Source organism: Tenrec ecaudatus, chromosome 2, assembly GCF_050624435.1.
Source record: "Tenrec ecaudatus isolate mTenEca1 chromosome 2, mTenEca1.hap1, whole genome shotgun sequence".
NCBI classification, from domain to species: Eukaryota; Metazoa; Chordata; class Mammalia; order Afrosoricida; family Tenrecidae; genus Tenrec; species Tenrec ecaudatus.
The window spans coordinates 3,036,643-3,052,171 of NC_134531.1; the positions used below are offsets into that span (position 1 = coordinate 3,036,643).

The following is a 15,529-nucleotide window of genomic DNA, read 5'->3' on the forward strand; positions in this document are numbered from 1 at the left end:
CAGGGAGCATCCGGGAGCATCTGAAGAAGATGGAGAGTACACAGAGCCACTGTGCCCCAAGGAGCCGGTCCCCAACAGCTGTGAGGGTGGGGCAGGACCAGGCAGTGTTGGTTTTGTTCTATTATCAAGGTTGCCACGTGTGGGAACCCGCTTGATGACGGCCTCTAACCACATTCTCCCCACCACTGCTGGGCCGCTCAGCAGAAGAGCCCATCATGGAGCTGACCATGCTCTGGTAGGGTCACATCCTGGGCGAACCCTGGCCGCCTGAGGTGACTCCCTGCTGAGAAGTTGTATCCCGCCCCACCCTGAATCAGAAGACCTCCTCCCCCTCTTCGGGCGGGGGACGGGGACCTGAGGCTATCTATCTATCTATCATCTATCTATCATCTATCTATCTATCTATCTATCTATCTATCTATCTATCTATCTATCTATCTATCTATCTATCTCTGTGTGTGTGCACGTGCGCCCAAGCAAGTGACAATTCTCAGCAGGGGGATGAAGAAGGCTGCTGTTGGGAGGCACAAAGACAGAGCAACCAGAATCATTCATTTCTTCACTGTTCATTTTATTCATCTCTGCATTATCCTGATTCACATTGATCCAAGGCAATTCGGGGAGCTGGTTTTTGGGGAGGGGGGTGCAGGGCAGAGTAGTACCCTTCTCTACTAGCCAGCGGGCCACAACAATTAGGTGGTACTGCACCCTGAGTTTCATCTCCGATCAACCCAGGTTTTGTGCAGTTGGGCTGCAGGCCCTGCCCGAAATTCACAGTGAAGGGGCTTCTTTGGGCACATAGCACCCAAACCCTTCCAGGCTTCCTTCAGTTCCCGCGTGTCCCAGAGGAAGGTAGGGGTGACCAGGAGTCTGGTTGTAGGGGTCCAAGCAATGGTCTGGACAGAAAGGGCGCCTGGCGGCACCTGTTAGTGCTGCAATGCCAGCAGACAAGCCAGCGGGTTTGGCCACTCCAGGAGTCTAACACCCATAGCCCTCGTCGCTGCTGGGTGCCACTGCGTGGCCTCTGGCTCATTGAGACCCTGCAGGGCAAAGTGGAACTACCCCCCAGGGGAGCGTTCTCCACCTCTCGGGGTCTCCACGAGTCGGGACACACGCCGTCATTGCCGTCACTTAGCCGGCGGCCAGTGCTCCTCTCCTGCCCAGTGTTTCTGGTCAGGGGAGAAAGGCATCCAGGACACTGTACCGACTCGGGCCCGGGGGAGGAGTGAGCTCCGGGCTTGGAGGCGCTCAGCCTCCTCTGGGCTCTGGATGGAGGGTGGAGTGGCCACCCAGGGCCTGGGAGCAGAGGCAGCTTCTTGCCTGCATGTCCCCTCCAGCACCGACATCTGCAGAGGAGATGCAGGGGGAACAGGGGCTGCGACCTGGGTGCCCCGTGTGCTTGGGGGAGGTGTTTCTTCCGTGGGCCTCTGGGGCGAGCCAGGACGCCACGTCCACGTGTTGGCAGCACTCTGACTGGTGTTCCTTCCAGGGTCCTTCGAGCAAGCCCAGGGTGTGAAAGTGTTTCAGGGCCTCTTTGCCCCAGGAAGGGACACATTGAAATCACCAACTGCGCAGCACACAGTCAGTCCTCATGGGATGCAGACCAGAGGGGGATGACCCAGGGGTGCTCTTGGGTCAGGGAGATGAGGCTGGATGTGGGTCTGCTGTCGGGGCAGCCTGTCCACAGTCAAGTCCCACGCACGTGGATTGCACTCCTTAGAACCAGCCCCTCACTGGGCTGTGTCCTCCGAGGGCCTGCCCGGGAATAGCACAGGTCCCTCTGAGCCCTGAGAGGTGGTGGTGGTTGCTGGGAACAGCCATGACTCTGGCCTTAACATACAGCTGATTCTGATGCACAGCACCTCCTGTAGGGCACAGTAGAACTGCCCCATGGGGCCCCCAGCTGTACATCTGTACTGGAGCAGGCAGCCCCGGTCTTCTGTGGAGTGCCTGGTGATGTCCAGGTGCCGGCCTTATAGATCATAAGACCAGGGCTCAGGTGGCTGGGAAGGGGGTGGGGAGAATCTACTGGTCCACAAGGCCACCCAACGGACTCATGAACATGGCTCTTGGGAACCTTAAGCCACCCCAGCCACATGAGATGGGGAGGAGTTCACAATCTGAGAAATAAGCTGCAGGAGTCACCAGGGCTGGCCGCCACCCCGGGACAGTGAATTCCTAGACAAATCTGGGAAGAGAGGGAGCATGAGGGAATCACAGGGGTCATATTCAGTTAGCACGGCTCCCACACAGGGGTCCTCCCAGCTCGCTGCAGGAACCCCGGAGGTGCTTGGCAAGGTGCTTAATAGATAAATGGAAATATGATCTTCCTGGACTTGGGGTAGTCTTTGAACTTCTTGAGGTACCACCTGGAAAGAGAGAAGGGCATCTGCAAAGGGCAACGACCTCATCACATAGCCAATGTGACAATGCTTGTGATTTATCAAACAGACCACGTGCATTCGCTCTGCCCCTTTCCTTCGACGGCGGGGAGCTCCGGTCTACTCTCATTAGAGAGGCGCACCGAGCTGCTGTGTGGCTAGGCCGCGACGACGACTATTTGGTATGACAGACCCATGGTGTGATTTTCTCTGTTTGGAGGGCAATTACATATATCTCATTAAGGAGTCCCCTGTCTTGGAAGAAGTACAGCCAGAGCACTCCTCAGGGAACTCTCGCACTTTGGACGCGTTGCCAGGGGAGACCAGTCCCTGGAGAAGGACACCATGCTCGGTAAAGTGAGGAAGGCCCTCGAGATGGGCAGACACAGTGGCTGCAGCAATGAGCTCTGCCACGGGAACAATGATGAGGATGGACCAGGACCAGCTGGTGCTTCCTTCTGTTGGGCACGGGGTCACTGTGGGTCAGAATGGACTCGATGGTGCCTCACAATGACCACAGCAGTTATGGAATGAGACCCAGAGGCCGTTGCTCCAGACACCATCTTCCTGTTGGCAGGCACAGGTACTGGGGTGGTAAGGAGCTGACCAATGCTCCAAGGAGAGAACATGCCTTGGGGGAAAGGGTGCTGAGAGGGTGTCCTGAAGATCTTCTGGGGGTGGAGGAGGTGGGGGTAAAGGGGGTGGAGGAGGTGGTGGTAAAGGGGGTGGAGGTGGTGGTGGTGGATGAGGTGGTGGTAAAGGGGGTGGAGGTGGTGGTGGTGGAGGTGGTGGTGGTAAAGGGGGTGGAGGATGTGGGGGTAAAGGGGGTGGAGGAGGTGGTGGTGGAGGAGGTGGTGGTAAAGGGGGTGGAGGTGGTGGTGGTGGAGGTGGTGGTGGTAAAGGGGGTGGAGGTGGTGGTGGTAGAGGAGGTGGTGGTAAAGGGGGTGGAGGAGGTGGTGGTGGAGGAGGTGGTGGTAAAGGGGGTGGAGGTGGTGGTGGTGGAGGTGGTGGTGGTAAAGGGGGTGGAGGTGGTGGTGGTGGAGGAGGTGGTGGTAAAGGGGGTGGAGGTGGTGGTGGTGGAGGAGGTGGTGGTAAAGGGGGTGGAGGAGGTGGTGGTGGTACAGGGGGTGGTGGTGGAGGTGGTGGTGGTAAAGGGGGTGGAGGTGGTGGTGGTGGAGGAGGTGGTGGTAAAGGGGGTGGAGGTGGTGGTGGTGGAGGAGGTGGTGGTAAAGGGGGTGGAGGAGGTGGTGGTGGTACAGGGGGTGGTGGTGGAGGTGGTGGTGGTAAAGGGGGTGGAGGAGGTGGTGGTGGTACAGGGGGTGGTGGTGGTGGTGGAGGTGGTGGTGGTAAAGGGGGTGGAGGAGGTGGTGGTGGTACAGGGGGTGGTGGTGGAGGTGGAGGGGGTGGTGGTAAAGGGGGTGGAGGAGGTGGTGGTGGTACAGGGGGTGGTGGTGGTGGAGGTGGAGGGGGTGGTGGTAAAGGGGGTGGAGGTGGTGGTAAAGGGGGTGGTGGTAAAGGTGTTGATGGAGGTGGTGGTGGTGGTAAAGTGGTAGTGGAGGTGGTGGTGGTTGATAGAGGTGGTGATTATGGTGGTAAAGGTGGTAGTGGCAGTCGTAGTGGTGGTGGTGGTAAAGGTGGAGGTGGTGTTGATGGAGGGGGTTGAAGTAGTAAAGGTAAAGGTGGAGGTAGTGGTATTAATAGAGGTGGTGGTATTGATGGAGGTGGAGCTGGTGTTGGTGGAGGTTGTGGTAAAGGTGGAGGTGGTGGTAGTGGTGATGGTGATGGAGGTGGAGGTGGTGGTGGTGATGGAGGTGGAGGTGGTAGTAAAGGTGGAGGTGGTGGTAGTGGTGGTGGTGATGGAGGTGGTGGTGGTGGTGGTGATGGAGGTGGAGGTGGTGGTGGTGATGGAGGTGGAGGTGGTAGTAAAGGTGGAGGTGGTGGTAGTGGTGGTGGTGATGGAGGTGGTAGTAAAGGTGGAGGTGGTGGTAGTGGTGGTGGTGATAGAGGTGGTGGTGGTGGTAAAAGTGAAGGTGGTGTTGATGGAGGTGGTGGCAAAGGTGGAGGTGGTATTGATGGAGGTGGAGGTAGAGGTGGTGGTGGTGGTGGTAAAGGTCGAGGTGGTGTTGATGGAGGTGGTGTTGGTGGAAGTGGTGGTGGTACAGGTGGAGGTGGCAGTGGTGGCGGTACAGGTGGAGGTGGCCTGGGATCTCCTGGCATCCTGTTTCAGCAGCCTGCAGCTAGGTGGGTCTGAAGTGGGCTCCAGCTCGTGTCGAACAAGGGACTTCCGTTGGACTGAGCCAGAACGCCTTCTGGCTATAAAACAAGTCTTTACACAAGGATGAGTGTCATTGGTTTCCTTTCTTTGGACAACCCAGCCTACCACGCTAACCCAGACAGAAAACATGTATTTCCTCAGGACCAGGCATCCCTGGTTGCACCTGGGTATTAAACTGCAAAGTTGGTGGTTTCGACCCAGCAGCCACCCCACGGGAGGATGAAGAGCCCGTCTACCCCGTCATGAGTTACAGGCTCAGAAGCCTTAGAAGGCTGTTGTGAGTCACAACTGACAGCACGGCAGTGGCTATTAAACAGGAATAAAATATTCTCTGTTGATAATTACATAGAGCCATTTTTCATTCACATCGTCACTGGATTCACACAGCCACCACAAGAAATCATGTCTTAAAAATGTCCTGGCAAACAAACCCTTCCTTGTCTCTATCTAACAGGTAAGCCTCATCTCTTTTAGGATTTTCAGTTTCGTTCAACATTTCCCGCCAGCTCTATCGGCAGTTGGCAGTGCCAGTAACAGCTGGGTGGTGGCTGCACAAGGTGGGCACACTGGCTGGGAAGGGACCTGGCTCTGCCACACAGAAGGTAGGCTCCTGTCTCCTCTGGATGCCCACTACAAGCTCCCTCCATCCCACCGCCCCTTCCAGCCCTCCCCATCCCCGACATCTCTCAGAGCTGGCTTTCTTTGCAGATACTTGCCCCCTTTGCACCTGCTTAGCTAACGCGTGCCTTACAGCAGAGGCGGGCTTACCGGTGGTGATGCTCAGCTCTGCGCAACAGAATGCAGAAGGTGAACAGGGCGAAGGCACTGCTCTGGATGGACCAGCCGGCTAGTGCAAAGCCTAGCCACTCCACGATCTCGCCAAAGTAGTTGGCTGCGGTCACATACTCAAACAGGCCTCCTGGGAGAAAGAGGGACCAGACCATTTACAATGAGACTGTGCCTGCCTAACAGGTGGCCCAGGGGAGGTGAGTGACTACAAGGGTAATTCCTTAGGGTGCCGGTGAAGGTGTCATATCAGCTTGGCTGGGCCAGGATTCTCAGTAGTTTGGCAGCTAAGGGGTAGTGGTTTCTGATGCTGAGGTCCAACATAATGTAATCATTGACATCATGAATCTGCCAGGGGCAGCCAACCAATGGAAAGAAAGTTTCCTTGGAGGTGCAGGGCTGCTTCCCAAACACGTGGATGCTGTGGAAAAGCTTGCTTGCTTCTTGCTGGGCCTAGACCCTGCATCTGGCTCATGGCCTGACTTCTGGTTCTTTGAGTTTGCACCATAGATCTGCTGTGTTGCCTAGTGCCAGATGACTAGATGGCCTTTTGTTCAGTTGTCCCTTCAGCCTGAGGCTTACTGCCTCACCTGCTGATCATGGGACCATAAGCCCCCTGCAGCTACGTGGGCCAGGAGAAGCCTACAGCTTGATATTTGATCAGGGACTTGGAACTTGCCCACCTCTACAACTGTGTGAGATATTTCCCTTTTATAAACCCCTCCCCCCCCCAACACACACACCCCTTCTCTAGAAAATCCAGTCTAAGATATGCTGTTGTTATGGTTAGAGGCCACCAAGTCCGTTCTGACCCATAATGATCTGATATACTATAGAGCACCATCCTCACCCTGTGTTGATGCATCTCTCAAGGGCCTTCCTCTCTTGCTTTCTTTCTTGTTGACCAAGCATGGTGTCCTTTTCTGGGGACTGTCCTGTCCTGATAATACAGTCCAAAGTACGTGAGACCAAGTCTTGTCATCCCACTTCCAAGGAGCATCCTGGTTCGATTTCTTCCAAGACAAGATTTGCTTGTGCATTTAGAAGGCTGTGGCAGTTACATACTCTGGCGTCAACTTGAGACTATTGAGAGTGAAGGGATGGAGTTGAGCCTGTCAATCAGGTCGCAGCTTGATGACCTCATTTGGAGGCGCTACAGAAATAAATAGCTGACTGAAGACCAGATGCACTGTCTCCCTGCTGTTGACAAGCCAGACGGAGCTACGCTGATAGAGACACAGCCCTGGAGGAGCCACGTGGAGACCCACGCCAGCACTGAGATGCTTCCACTGCCACTGGATCCACAAGACTTTCCACCCACCGGCCTGTGATCTTCCTGCATTCAAAGTCATCGCATGGCTGTGTAAGTCTAAAGAGGAATTTATGGACTAGTACAGATAGATGGGGTGATATCGGACTTATGGACTGGTCTGGGATGTTTTCTTAATCTTTGGTAGAAATCTTTGATCTTTGGTAGAAAGCTTTTTCTTATACCCATATGAGTGTCTAAGAGTTTGTTTCTCTCATTCACCCAGACTGACACAAAGGCCATGGCACTTTAAGTATTCTTCGGCAGTGCCATGTCTCAGATGCCTAGCTCCTCCTTCAGTCTTCCTTACTCAGTGTACACCTTTCACAGGCACAGGGACCACTGACAACACCACAGCCTGCGTCCGACACAGCTTGGTCCTCGAAGTGATGTCCTTGCTCTTTCCTGTGAAGAAGTCTTGTGTGGTGGATTTACCCACTGCAACATGCTATTTGATTCTTGACGGCTGCTTCCATGAGCATATGGTGTAGATCGAGCAAGATGAAAATCCTTGACCACTCCAGTCTTTTCTCCATCGGTCACCGTGTCACCGAGGACCTTTGGTTTCCGCTGAGTTGTAATCCATTCTGGAGGCCACCATCTTTGGTGTTCGCCAGCAAGTGCTTCAAGTCCTCCTCGCTTTCAGCAGGCACAGTTGTGTCCCCTGCACAAGGCGGGTTGTGAATCAGCCTTCCTCCAATCCCAATGCTGCGGGCTTCCTTAGATTGTCCAGCTTCTCTGTTTGCTCAGCCTGCAAGTATGGCCAGAGGATAGAACTCTGACACATACCTTTCCAGACTTTAAACCATGCGGCAGTCTCATATCTGGTCCAGACCACTGCCTTTTCTGTATCAGCATGATGAAGTGTTCCGGAGTTCCTGTTCCTCTCAAGGCTATCCATAGCTTCCTGTGCGCCACACAGCCGAATGCCTCGGCACACACAATGAAACGCAAGCAAGCATCTTCCTGGTGTTCTCTGCTTTGAGCCAAGAGCCATCTGACATCAGCCACGGCATTCCCCTGGCCTGTCCCACGTCCCTGTCTGAGTCTATTTGGTACTTCTGGCAGCTATTTGTCAATGCACTGCTACAGGAGTTGCTGAATGATCTTCAGCAAAATTCTACTTGCTTGTGACAGTGATCATCTTGCTAGATGATTTCCACATTCTGCAGGGCCACCTTTTTAGAGAAGGGGCATAAGTAAGGCTCCCTTCCAGCCTATTCTAGTCCAGGGTGCCGTCTTTCAAATTTCTTGGTGGGGACAAGTGAGTGCTTTCCAGCACTTCATCAGCTTCTTGAAACATTTTAATGAGCACCCTGCCAGTCCCCGGGACCCTGGTGGTGCGGGGGCTATGCGCTGGGCTGCCAATGGCAAGGTCCACAGTTCGAAACCACCAGCGGCTCTGTGGGCGAAAGCAGGGCTTTCTACTCCCCCGAAGTGTTACAGTCTCAGAAACTCGCAGGGGCAGTTTGGGTGACCATGAGTCAGCATCCCTCCGTGGGAGTGAGCTTTCACCTTCTTTTGCTTTTTGGTTTGGTCAACTGCTGCAGCTCTGCTTTGCACGAGTGCCTCTAGTGGAGCTTGGGCTTCTTCCTTCGGCCCCATTGGCTCCTGACCGCATACCAACACTTACGCTGGCTGAGTGTCACCCAATTCTTTCTGGGCACAGGGACTGTGTATCCCTTAGGTACTGTCGGGTCGGTTCTGATTCACAGCGACCCTACAGACAAAAGACTGAGACTCAGCTCCAGTCCTGCACCATCCTCACAGTCCTTACTTGCTATCTTTGAGGCCCCCTTTGGTAGCCACTGGGCCCATGCAGCTCATTGAAGGCCACGCTCTTTCTCGACGACTCTCTAGTTCACCAAGCCTGTGGCCCCTCTCCAGGGACTGGACTCTGCTGATAACAGCCTGGACAATGTGACACGGGGTCCCTTCCAAGGAGCACTCTGGAGGGACTTCTGAGACGGAGTTGTTTGTTCTTTTGGCTGTCCGTGGTGCTATCGATGTTCCTCACCAACATCACAATTTGTGAGTATCAGTTCTTGGGGCGGGGTGGGCGGGGGAGCTCCATGATCCTGCTTTCACAGGCAGATGGGGAGACTGAAAACACCATGGTTGGGTCAGGTGCACCTCAGATCTCAGGGTGACACATTGGTGGAGGCTTCTGGTGGACTTGTGAAGTCCCAAGTTCACAGGTGAAGTATCCACCTGAGGCCTCTCTTCCCTCATGTGGCTGCAGCGGCCTGGGGTCCCGCCTCCAGCTTTTGGCACGGTCACTGTGCACAGGTCGCCTCCTCTGTGCCCTGCTGGTGTCCTCATGTCCTGCCACCCTGCCTTTCCGAGGACACATGTCCTGCCATTCTTGGCCAGGCCCAGGGCCCTCTCTCCCTGCCACAGGAGGGAGCTGGGTTGGGAAGCCGGTGGGGACCACAGCCTGGTGGGTCCTCTGAGGTGGGGCTGTACCTTCCCTTTCACTAAATGTCTACCCAGAGGGCTCTTTCCACCCCACTCTCAGGCCTGCCTGGGACATGGGGGGGGGTCATCTGAGACTCCCGGCTTTCTCATCCTCCCCACCACAGGCAGCAGCAGTGGGCAGCACCACCAGGAACTCTGCAGGGGGTTTCTGCATGCCACAGTCTGCGCTGATGGGAGGGCTTGTGGGTGCTCAGTTCCTCTGTTTGGCTTCCCACTGTTCTCCTCGTCTGCTGCCCAGGACCGTGGGGGGAGGCCTCCAGCCAGGTGCTGCCCAGTGAGCACCAGCTCCCTCAGTGTTCAGCTTCACCGACTGGACTCCCCACTTGCAGGAGCTCTTAGCTTTATGGAGGATCCGGAAGGAGCAGTGGGTGAAACACAGAGCTGCCAACCTCTAGGCTGGTGGTTCAAACCCACCACCTGCTCTGCTGGGGAAGGAAGAGGCTGGTGCTCCTGTAACAGTGTCGTCTCGGACCCCTCGGCAGGACAGACGTCCTCCTTCGCCGTCCTTCGGGGTGACGGCGGCAGGCTGGGGCTCAGCTCCTGGCTCTTTCTCCCAGGGGCTCCTCACTCCTCCGCTGGTAGCACGTCAACCCTGCTCTGTTTTCTAGCACCTTTCCAGCCCTCGCTCTGAGATCAGTCTTTATATTATATATTGTATTATATTAGCCCCGTCTACCCTGGGACCCTTCAGGTCTCAGCAGGCTCCTCCTTGTGGGGGGGGAGAGAGAGGACACCCAAGTTCCCCGTGGCTTCTGTGCCTGCTCAGCGGGGCCGCTTCTCCTTGGAACCTGCCTTACCAGGATTCCTTGAGGCAGCAGGTGAAGGCAGCTTCCCCTGGGACCCCGGGGCCTGCCTCCTCCAGGGCCTGGGAGAGCAGCTGGGCCCACCGGGCATTCCTCACACCATTCAAGGGTGTGAAGCGTGGCCACATGGCACAGCGGGAGCAGCTGCCTTTCACCGAGTCCCCACAGGGGCTCCTGGACTTGTCCCAGGAGCCTAGATCTTGTCCCCTGGGGACCTTTTCTCTCCCTCGTCACAGCAAGAGAGTCTAAATGGTTTTGGAGAGAGGTCGTTCAGGGCTTCAGCCGTGCTCAGAGGGCCAGAAAAGGAGGCGATGGCTTCATCACCCTGCTTTCTGCTTCTCGCTCTCTTTGCCAGCAGAGCTGGGACAGGGCTTCCTGTTCTCCCTGATGACCCCCTGGGGACCCAGTGGATGAAGTGTTGGGCTGTTCACCTCAAGGTTGGCGGTTCAAATCCACCAGCCACCCCGTGGGAGAAAGACAAGGCAGTTGGCTCATGTAAAGGTGCCAAGCCTCGGACACCCACAGGGCAGCCCAGCTCTGCCCTGCCGAGTGGCTGTGAGTTGGAACGGAGGGCTTTCTGGCTGTCCCTTGGGCCAGGCCGGGTGAGATCCTTTGCTAAGTCTAGGAAACTTGAATGGCAGTGAGGGCCACAGTCACAGCAACTCTCCAGGAAACTCACGGCTGACCAACACCGGCCCCATCCCCGGCCCTGCCGCCAGTGGCACTCAGACCCCAGACACCATGCACGCCACTTGGAGACAGAAGCCTGTGCTCGTACGTACCCCTGGGTATTCTGTATCCAGTCTCCGTGGATTCCCTGAGGCTCCGTAGGATGTGGTCCGAGTGGATGTTGATGACCATGCCCACTAGCCACAGGCTAGAACCTGCAAGGAGACATGGGCTGGCTGGTCAGTGGCCTGTCTGGACAGGACAGGACATGCCCCCCATTCCCAACGGCAAAGGTGAGCCCAGCGTTGGGGCCAGCAGAGCTGACTGAAACCACCGGTGTATCCTTTCTCTGTCTCTGAAGAAACAGACGTGAAGCCGTGTCGAGCTTTGCGTCCCTGGGGTGTGTTACTCAGGGTACATTAGAGAAACAAATCCACAGAAACTCATGTATAAGAGAGTTTTATATAAAGGGTAAGTGCACATCTAGAAAACATCCCAACCCAGTGCTGCCCAAGCCCACAAGTCCAACACTAGCCCATATGTCCGATACCAATCTACAAAGTCTTCCTCCATCTCACAAAGCACACACTATGATACCAACTGCAGGAGGAAAGCTGAATCAGTGAACATATAAGCATCTCAGCACTGGCAGGGGTCTCCATGTGGCTGCTCCAGCACCCAGGGCTGCATCAGGGTAGGTCTATGTGGTTCTCCTCAAGGATGTCTTGCAGGAAGTGAGCCTTGCCAGCTGAAGCAGGGAACTGGCTAAGGCAGCTGCACCCTGGTTTGACCATCAGAAAGCAAGAGATCCGAGAACTAGAAAGGCGAGACTCACTGAGCCATTGATCCCTTCGACCTTCAATTAACTTCACGCGTGTTTATCGGCCAGGTTGGCACAATAAACTTTAACTATCTCATGGGGGTACTGGTAAGTCCTCTTACCCACCGGAAATCTCGACCTTATGTTGAAGGTGAATGTTGGGAGGGTGGCTGGGTAAATGGGAAGCCTGGTTCAGCAGGGTGGGGTGGGGTAAGGTGCCCATGGGGTTAATTGACTGGACACATCTCATGGCCCCTCAGGAACCAGAGGCTGCTGTCTCTGGACCCCTGGTATCCCTGGGACCTGTGTCCCCGGGGCTCTGGGGACTAGGGACTAAAAATGCTGGGCTGCCAATGGAAAGACTGGTGGTTAGAGCCCCTGCCCCCATGATCTGTGAGAGAGACATGACAGCCGTGGAAGTCCCCTGAGGCATTTCCACTCTGTCCGCTGGGGCTGCTCTGAGTCGGAAATGACCCTGCGACAATGGGGTTTGACTTGGTTTCTGGCACTATGTCTACCTCGTGGAGGAAGAGGGCAGAAATTCTAGCACCTGCCTCTCATTCTTAGCTGTCTCTGGAGAGAGACTGGAGAAAGGCGCCTGGCTTGGTAAAGTGGTGGGGCTCTGCAGAGGAAGAAGGGTGGATGAATACCGTGGCTGCAGCCATGGGCTCACACCTGAGTCCAGCTGTGGGATGGTGCAGGACTGGGTGGTGTCTGGTTCTGTTGTCCACAGGGCCGTTGTGGGTCTGGACCACCATCAAGAGACAAGGGAAGAGGAACGTCCGACCCTCGGACCACAGAAGGCCTGGGAAGTCATCCACACCAGCTCACATCACACGCTTCACCCAAGAGAAGCAGCTCCAGCCACCCCATCCTAGGGGTGGCCTCAGTGGATGCTTGGCCAGTGTGGCCTGAGTGCTGTTGTGAACATGTAAATGGCCCATGGAAGACAATCCCTTCCCCCAAGCCAGACGGACAAGTCAATCTTAGGATCCATGCAGGAGGGGCTTAGAAAAGAGGGTAGGTCCCTTCATTTGGAGAGGCCATCGGGAAGACTAACTGCAAGGGAAGAACATCCGACGGAAGACCATGGCGGGGGTGTGGGGCCCAGCAGCATGTCTGTGAGTGGGACTGGGCTGGACCAACTAGAAGCAATCGCATGGGCATGGGACCCCTGGCTGTGGGAGGTGCACAAATCCACTTGCCGAGAAGCAAGGAAGACAAGCCTCAGCCTCACTTTGGACAGGCTGCTCCTTCACCCTCCCTCCCAGCCATTGGAGAGGGTAGAGCTGCCCCTGTGGGTTTTCCGAGACTGTAACTCCTTACGGGAGTGAAAAGCCCGGTCTTTCTCCCGTGGACATGTCACCAGGAGGGCCAAACTGCTGGAGGAGGACATCGCGATGGGTAGAGCATCAGTGAAGATGAAGGTGACCCCCAGGTGGCATCATGGCCACAGCAATGGCCTCACATGTGCCACCACAACCAGGAGGACAGAGGTGGAGGACCAGGTGGTGTCCCGTCCTCTTACACAATGGGCGGTCACCATGAGTTGGAGCCGATAGAGGGCAGTCAACTAACGAGAGCAGCCAAAGACCCTTTGTAGGGTGGACAGCCCCCTCCTCCTGGGTCCCTCTGGTCCTTTGCTCACTGTCTTTGCAGACGTGTTTAGAAAGGCTCAGTGAGTGCCCATGGCTTCCTTCAGCCTTGGTCTCCTCCCGACTCTCCTACCAGCAAGCCCCGAGCACTTCTTCCGCCTTGGCCTAGCCCAGCTGCCCACCTGGTGGGGGCAGGGAAGGGGCTTGGCTCACCTGTGGGCCTCCCTAGCTGTCCCTCGGCACCCTGAACACAGCATCTCCCTTTCTCCCACATCCCCTTCGCCACACCAGGGAGTGCCAACCAGGAATGGGAAATTGCCAAAGTATTGTTTCATGAAGGGAACAACTCCGTTTTATACCAAGAGGTTGATTCGATGATTCAGAGATCTTCAATGATTTCCTTAAGGGAGGTATGTTTACCCGTGATGGTCAATTCACTGTCAAAGAGATGTACATCTTGGATGATTTTATTAATGGCTCCCCAGCCATCCTGTAGGCATTAAGTGATGCTTCTTAGGGAAGAACTGGGGTGCTGAGAACCTTCTGGTCTACAGGAAGGGTTTGAAGGTTTCTGCCTTCTGATTTCACTGATGGAAGCAGCTCCTAGGGCCAGGACAGCCCCAGCCAGGCTTTGAAAGAGACCTTACCAGACCTCACCCCACTCCCCCACTTCCCATGCACTCCCTGTACCTGCAGGGGGTAGGTGTGGCGTCTGACTGTGAGCCCAGGCTCTAAGACTTCCCATGTGCAGCCGGAGATGAAACCACATCCCTGGAATGCCACAGTCAGCTTCTCTCCCTCCTGGGAGACATGGTCCCTGTGCTGTTTAAGCCAGTAAGAAACCAACACAAACAAGTATTTCTGCTTCCCTCCATCAAATGCTGGATTAATTCCATTTGTATAAACCTTAAGAGCTTTGCAGAAAATCCTTAAGAGGATCCATTTCAGTTGGTATGGGAAGCTTTCTGTTAGACTTTTACTTTTTTTTTGCTTAGTTCTTTGTAGTATCACGGTGTCCGGTTCCAGTATAATGAGCTGCACTTCTGTACCGCTGGTCCTTAATACCTGAGGATTTGGACTCTGTGCAGGGTGGGGGTGGAGGGTGTGGTGGGAACAGAAGAAGCAATGAAGCAGTCTAAGCAGTACTGTAAAGGCAACGGGAAAGATGAACCAGTGACGGGAAATGCGCAGGGCCAATTCCAGCCTCTGCGGCGGGTTCACTGCCAGTTGGTATCGACTCTGTGGCAGCGAGCGTGACTGCTTGGTTTCACATTGGAGAAGCAGGTCGGGGTGAAGCTTCAAAAAACACAGGGCAACAGGAAATGAGAAGACAAGAGAATTTGGATCTCCTGAGGAGGTGGCATTGCCGCCCCGGTGCTTCCGCTGTTAGATTGGACAGTTAAGAGGTAAGGAGGCCAGCACTGGGCAGCTGGGTGCTAGACATGGAATTCTGGTTGTACTAGGGCTCGTGGGTCAGACCTCCCCTTGAGATTTTCACCCATGGAGCAATTCGAGGGCTCACGGTGATGCTCTAACTTCACCGTGTCTGCCTGCGTGCTCTCCACATCCCTTGCCACCCCTTCCTGTGCCTGAGATCCAAGACCCGCAGCATGCAGTCATTTCCCCAGAGTGCTGTCTACAGGTGACCATAACACAGGCTCCCCTCCCCATCACAGACTGTACACTTCCCCCACCCCTGCCCAGGGAGAGGGCAACCACACCTGCCACTCCCTGTTCCCCTCCCCCCAGGTCTGCTCTCGGTGTGCCAGTGTGGGTCATGATAATGAGACACTAATCTGCTGCCATCAGAGAGCTCCTGGGCTACTTATCCTTTGCAGAGTGCAGCTGCCCTGAGCATAGCCTACGGAGCCTGGCAGGAGTAAGCTGGGAAAAGGAGGGCAGTTGGGATAACGCACACCCAGTGGGCCCCAAATCCACTCAGCCAATCTAAGTCCCCTTTCCTGGGGGACAGCACTGTGAAGCCCAGATACCAGGATACCCTGCAGACCCCTGAAACCAAACCAAACCAAACCTTAGAAATCAGTCATTCTGAGACTGTGTTCCTTTTTGTAACTTTGAATCTAAGCCACCATACACCTGGTCCATTAACAAAACTCTAACATAACAAAACAGGAAAAGTCACTAGGAGCTAAAGTCTGAGGCCATGCCCAAACCAGTTTTCACCAGTTTGGGGCTTGACAAAGAGTCATTAAAAGACCATTCAAAGATCAGGTAATAGTAAGGCAGCAAAACAAGTCTTTCACCTAAGACACCAGCATGCTGAGTAAGACACTGCTATACTCCACCCCTCTACCCTCTAGGCTCCCTAGGGAGATGACAGGAAAAGACCCCACCCCCCACTCTCACTTGGCCACCTCTACCATCCCCATCTCCTCTGACCTGATTCACCAGA

At 55.2% G+C, this 15,529-nt stretch overlaps 1 protein-coding gene across 1 annotated transcript in view; it reads right to left on the reverse strand.

The window, feature by feature from the left end:
• Window positions 1–570: 570 nt before the first annotated feature.
• Window positions 571–15,529, reverse strand: part of SRD5A1 (steroid 5 alpha-reductase 1) — a 46,200-nt gene continuing 31,241 nt past the window's right edge. Inside the window, exons 3-5 of the mRNA XM_075542975.1 lie at window positions 10,815–10,916; window positions 5,425–5,575; window positions 571–2,369 (exon numbers count right to left, since the gene is read on the reverse strand). Of these exons, the coding sequence (XP_075399090.1) occupies window positions 2,303–2,369; window positions 5,425–5,575; window positions 10,815–10,916 (320 nt within the window). The 3' untranslated portion in view covers window positions 571–2,302. The remainder of the gene's footprint in view (window positions 2,370–5,424; window positions 5,576–10,814; window positions 10,917–15,529) is intronic.